Genomic DNA, 6,000 nt, shown 5'->3' on the forward strand with positions numbered 1-6,000 from the left:
AGATGAAACCAAGAGGAACACCAGAGCCTTGAGCTGCACTTATCAACCCTGCAGCAAACAGCCCACACCAACGCACACAAAACCACCGCAGGTTACAATTCAGATGGGAAGAGAAACTCCGTTCGATGCCTCCATTTTTTTCTCTCCAAAGTTTCTTCTGCAGCACCATGAGTTTACTTACATGCTGTATTTCCTGCTGGCTGGCTCGGTAGTTTTTCTTGGTTAAATTGTCCACCAGGTAGCTGATTTGAGACAAGGCCAGCGAGAGCGAGTCAAGATTCATTGCTGGTTGGGGCGGAAGCAGGCGGCCGAGCCCGGCGCAAAATCACCATTATTCCCCTTTAGTCACCTCAGAGACAGGTTAATTTTTTTTCCCCCAATTAGCCTGGATCAGCTTCTGTGTTCACTTTCTTCAGCTCTTCTTTCTCAGTTGTCTTCCTCTGTTCTGAAACATGGCACCTGAAAGAGAAGATTGCATTAGATTTCAGTTCTGCAGCAACTATGTTCAAGCTCTTGCCTTGTCAGGGAACCAGTCCATTTAAAACAAGATGTGTAGGGGTTTGAATTAAAAAAATCCGTCTCTTTCAGCTGTTGATCAGGTGCTAAAAGCAGTTAGTGGCTTCTCCATATATTTTCTACCTCCACTGGAACACTGCAGGAAAGTTATTTCCTAGAAGAATTCAGCATTCTGCCTCAGAGCTTTTTCATTCATGTTTTTGCTTACATGCTTGCTCAGCAAACAGGAAAAACAAATTTAACCAAAAAATTGATGATACAGACATGTTTGATAGCTTAACTCCCATAAACCATTTGCCAAAACTACATCCACAAGAAAGAAGAAGTACTAATAAGCTCTCACAACACAAGCTTAGTTGCTTTCACAGTCCCCCAGCACAGTATAATTTCTGCAAACAGCTCCACCTGAGGAGGAACTGCCCTTTCAGCTCGGGGAGAAAGATGAAAACAAGATGTAGAGTGAATTGGGTAGCACACAGCAACAAGCAGAGGCCAGAATCATTCAAAGCATCAACCACAAGCTCATATATACATAAAAAATAAATGCTTTTTAACCATCTCTGTGATATTTTGCCTGGCTATGTTACACTCAAGACGCGCACACAAAAACAAGCCGTGGTAAATGAGCAACACACACAAGGAGCTGCAATAAACTCAGCCTCACGTTTGGCTTGCACAGAGCAGCTTCCCAGCGAGCTGCACCAGCAGAGCCTGCCAGCTGAATCAATTGCTATGACAACACCAAACTTGGCACTGGACATCTCGTCTGTTGAAGCACAGATTGCCAAGGGGATAACATTGCATCCTGAAGCAAGTCCTGCACAACCAGCACGAGGAGCCCTCAAGGAAACCCTCAGCTGCAACACTGTGATTTATCAGAAGTGGAACCAAGCTGGAGATTTGCTGTTTGGAAGCTCCACTTGATCATAACACAAAGGTTACTAGGCTTCATGCCAAGTCTGAGGATGACTCTCAGACTCAAAACTGTTGCTTTACTGTCTTGGCTGCACAGCCAAACCCACCAGTACAGGATTTCTGCCTCCTCACTGAGATGGATGGCAAAGAGGATGTGCTACCTTGGCAGGCATCACGCTCAGGGCAAATCAGTTCAGAACCCAAGCCCTGCAGCAGTGTGGCTGGATGTGCTGGCCATCCTTCTGCAAGAATTCCCCAGGAACAGCAGGGAGGCTGGGCTGGGTACAACTAAAAATTCTTTCCTCCTCTCCCTTTACACAGAAGTTTTCACTTAGAAATACAACTTCTTTGACATCTGCCCATGCTTCAACACGTTTTCTCCCACCACCCAGGAAAGAAACTCTAGGTGAACCCCAGCAGAAGCAGCAGCAAGACTCATCTCAGAAGGACTAGCAGGTTTACATGCAACATCTGAGGGAAACTTAACTCTCCATCCTCAACAGACAGCAAAAAGCATCAGGAGCAGCAAATCCTGTCACAAGCTCATTCTGCTCTTTGGGAAAAGTTTAATACATTAAATAAGAACATGGGTAAATTGTATGGAAAGTTAAGTAACCAACTGACTTCCAGACCCTCTTTATACCACAGAAAATCCTGTGTACTCCTAGAAGCTACATCAGATCTTACCTGCAATATAAAACACCTTTACTTATTGTGAGAAAAGAATGTAAGTGGTAATATTGAAAACATTCTTCAACTGACAAAGCAGCTGTGCCATGAAAGAATTTCAGAGTATGTTTAAAACTGCAGCAACAATTAGAGAAAACTTCCAACTTGTTTTTTTGTACATCTGACAAGCTGTGATTCATTATCTTTATTTACAGCTTTAAAAGCCTACCATGAAGCAGCTCTGTAGGAAGGGGGAAAGGCACAGAAGTTATCAAGATGTCTCAGGAGCACAGTGCCTGGTTGTTTGGGTTAAAAGAACTCCATTCCTCATTTGGAATAATCCAGGAAGTGTCACTGGTGGATGCTTTCCCAGATGTTCTTACTGGCAAGGTGGGAAAAAGTTAATTTAAAAATCAAGCAACCAGGCCCTGATGCCACAGCAGTTGCACCTACAAAAGCCACCACTAGCAGCTGGCCAGGGGAACTCAGTCCCTCTCAGAGCACCAGCCTGGAGAGCTCAAGGGCCGGTTGAACTCAGAACTCAAGAACAGGACACAAACCAGAGCTCCAACTCGGGTCATTTTATGGCCAGGACTGAAGTTTCAGAGTTTGTCTTTTGGGCCCCCTGGGAAGTAAACACACATTTCTCAGGGTATTGTTCCTCGGACAGCACAACCATCACACTTAACTCCACCCAAACATCAAGCTTTTAGGTACTGAACTCTTGAGCTGGACTCAGCTGTAAATCTGAACCTCCCTGCAGTCTGCACTGACCACCCCAGCCCCTGTTCTTTTTTTCTCCCACTAAAAGCAGAGACTACCATCCCAAGATGCTTTCATCATATGGAAGCACAACGAGCTTTGCCACTTTCCAACTGTAAAAACCTGGCAGTGACACCAGAGAACTCAAGCTGGAGTAAAAATGGGATTTTCTCTTTCAAGGAAGCAGAAGAGCCAGAGCAGACACGATGGCTCAAGGACAGAACACAATAGCTGAAGGAAGCAGCTACCTAAAAATGTGCTAAAGATATGGTTTGCACTGAAAAAACCTGCCAGCTCTCACAAGCCCCAGACTTAACAGCATTTCAGAGTTGAAAATGGTGCAAGGTAACTTTCAGGAAGAGAGAAAAAAACAGAGAAATTAAGGGGGCCCTGCCCAGAAAGCAGAGGTGCACAGGTAACCTCTGGTCATTCATCACAAGGCTAAAAATCAGTTTCTGCAGCACTGATGAAGAAAGCTATGAATGCTATGCAAAGCAGCCTTTATTTTTAGATGCTTATGTTCTTAGTGGGAATGAATCTCCCTACACTGGCCTCAACAATTCAAGAAGCTTTCAGTCCATGGGCAAACCTGCCATCTTGACAGGTTCAGAGAGTTCAAGCCTCAGACAGAAAGATTTTACCCCAAAACTTCCATTTACTGATGGAATTAGCTACTTCCAATTACAGTTCCTATGATACAGTAATGGATTAAGCTACCAGACACGGGACCTGGGAGCTCTTAAAACGTTGTCATTGTATATTGTGCAGCACAGATGATTTTTTAAAGGTAGAAACAATTTAATGGACTCAGTGTTCCATCACCTCCAGAGTTTCTAAGGAAATCAACAGGCCACCAGCAAAGCATCTGGCATCTATTTCAGCAGATTTGTTCCAACAGCAGAGTCCTGCTGGGTTATTAAAACATAAAGATGAAAAAGTTTAGGTAAGAATCCCAAAAACACAAAATAGAGAAGGCCATTAGGTAACCAAAGGTTGGTTTGACAGAAAACTCTGCTAACCTGAAGCCAACCACTTGCAGTAATGAAGCCTTGCTGCTGAAGATGACAAACCTGAAGTTTTGCACAAATTGGCCACCAGCCTTACAAACAAAGTGCTTTGAAAATTATTTTAAGCTGAGCTTTGGATATTGTTTATTATTTTGTAGAGGTAAGTAACTGCTCCCCACTGGGCTTCAAGAGCTGTAAAGATTTTAGGCCAAGTGGAGGATAAAAGAGCCTGAGTGACAGAAACAGCAACACCTTCACTGATGAAGTTCTAAACTCCTGCCAAAATCATCATGTAAATCATGCTAAAAGCACCACGGCCACAGGTGTCCTTCAGAATGTGATTTCTCATCCCCTTCTCAAACCCATGGACAAACAGAACACATGGAGAGGAGCAGAACATCCCTCAGGAGAAGGGCTCCAAGGGAGGAAGGGGGTTTTGAGTTACCCCATGATTAAACTGGATTTCAAGCTATCATTTTTAAACCTACAGGGAGAAAAACCTGTCAGTGTGAGTCACTTTTAACAGGACAATAAGCTGCTGATTGAGGTGTCCTGTTCAAATGTAGGTGTTGACACACAGAAAAGCCACCTGAACAGTCCATCTACTGGAATACTGGACACAATTCCAACCAACTGGAAGCCACGATGCTGATTAGACATGGTAGCTTTAGCTTAGAGAAAGCAGCTGAACTAAGCCCACATGTTTGTCCCCACACTCTAAGTTTCAGGTTGGGAACCTACCTCAGATAGATCAGACACACCTCAATCATGACATGACTGTTTCAGGCATTTCCACATCTCAACTAGGATTGTTTGTAAAAAAACTCCCAAGAAACTCTTCACTTCCTGCACTCCCTTCAGTCTAATGCTACAGAGTAAAGTTTCTGGGAAAGGGAAACTGAGGAAAATGCTCATGTTTCCCATCCAAAAAGCTGTTTTACAATAGTCAAATGCTATTTCAAAAGGCAAAGGAGAACTACAGTACTTAGACAGGAAGGATAGATACAGACCAAAAGAGAAACCTGGCTAAAATAATTTTATGTCCTCAACTGAGTGGTAAGAATTCCCAACACAAATGACCTATGACAGGGTCACAAAGCATCACTGTCCACTTTTTTTATGTTTGCACAGTTTCTCTTCCACTTACTCAATTGAGCACCAACAGCATCAATGAACTAAATATCTAGGAGCACTTTACTAGAAGGATAAACAGGATTGGGTGTTTCTCTACAGAAAGGAAGCTGAGTTTGGTTGGACACACCAGGCCAAGAGAATAAAAAATTAACATCAAACTTACAAGCATAGGGGTAGAAAAAAACAAGGCAACAACTACTCTAGAAAGAACACCAACAAAGTTTGTTTCCTGGTTACAAAACAGTCACCTCACTGGGACTCATCCTGCCTATAATTTAATTAAGTGCCACTGTACTTGAGAAACAGGAAACATACTTTAAAGACAGCAAACACTTAAGTTGAGTGTGCTAAGAATCACTTGTCAGGTATCACACCTACTTTGTTACCTGCTTAAAAGAAATGTTCCACCGAGAACAGATGCTCTGCTTCCTTCCAACAAGTAGGATCTCATGATGCAGCAACAGACCTAAGTGCTGTGTTTTTTGGTATCATCTCACTTCTGTTGTAAACACACCCCAAATTGTTACTGGTTTGTTGATACCGAACTATGACTGCTCACTGTATAAAGAGAATGTGGCACCTCTCTGAGTTAAGAGAACTATTCCCAACAACTCGGCATCTGTCCAACAACCAACTGTTGCTTTTTCTTCGTTTCAAAACCAGCCCCCCCAAAAAAATGGGCAACGTGTTCCCAACTGGGGGGCAGTGCCCAGAAGCTTTTCTTCCACGCGGTCTGCAGGCAGGCTCTACCCCCGGATTATTCACTATCTCTCACTGCTTACAGATCACTTGTTTCCTCCGGGTTAAGTCCCACCAGGGCTGATTTTCCAACGAGGCCTCCGAGCCAAACCCCGGGCAGTTCCCCCCTCGGTCGCACACAACTCCGCTTGTCCCGACCAACGCTCTGAGGAGCAGGACGAGGAAGAGAAACGCCTTCACACCTCCCGTGCCACCTCAGCCGGGCCCTCTGGAGGGGCCCCTCGGAGCGGGGGGGGGG

At 44.2% G+C, this 6,000-nt stretch overlaps 1 protein-coding gene across 3 annotated transcripts in view; it reads right to left on the reverse strand.

Annotated features, from left to right (window-relative positions):
- Positions 1-467, reverse strand: part of CNOT1 (CCR4-NOT transcription complex, subunit 1) — a 56,174-nt gene extending 55,707 nt beyond the window's left edge. For all 3 annotated transcript variants that reach the window (XM_010001683.1, XM_010001684.1, XM_010001682.1), the window contains exon 1: positions 182-467. In XM_010001683.1, the coding sequence (XP_009999985.1) occupies positions 182-283 (102 nt within the window). In that variant the 5' untranslated portion in view covers positions 284-467. The remainder of the gene's footprint in view (positions 1-181) is intronic.
- Between the last annotated feature and the right edge of the window lie 5,533 nt (positions 468-6,000).

This window comes from Chaetura pelagica, unplaced genomic scaffold, assembly GCF_000747805.2.
Source record: "Chaetura pelagica isolate M959 unplaced genomic scaffold, ChaPel_1.0 scaffold1157, whole genome shotgun sequence".
In the NCBI taxonomy this organism is placed as follows: domain Eukaryota; kingdom Metazoa; phylum Chordata; class Aves; order Apodiformes; family Apodidae; genus Chaetura; species Chaetura pelagica.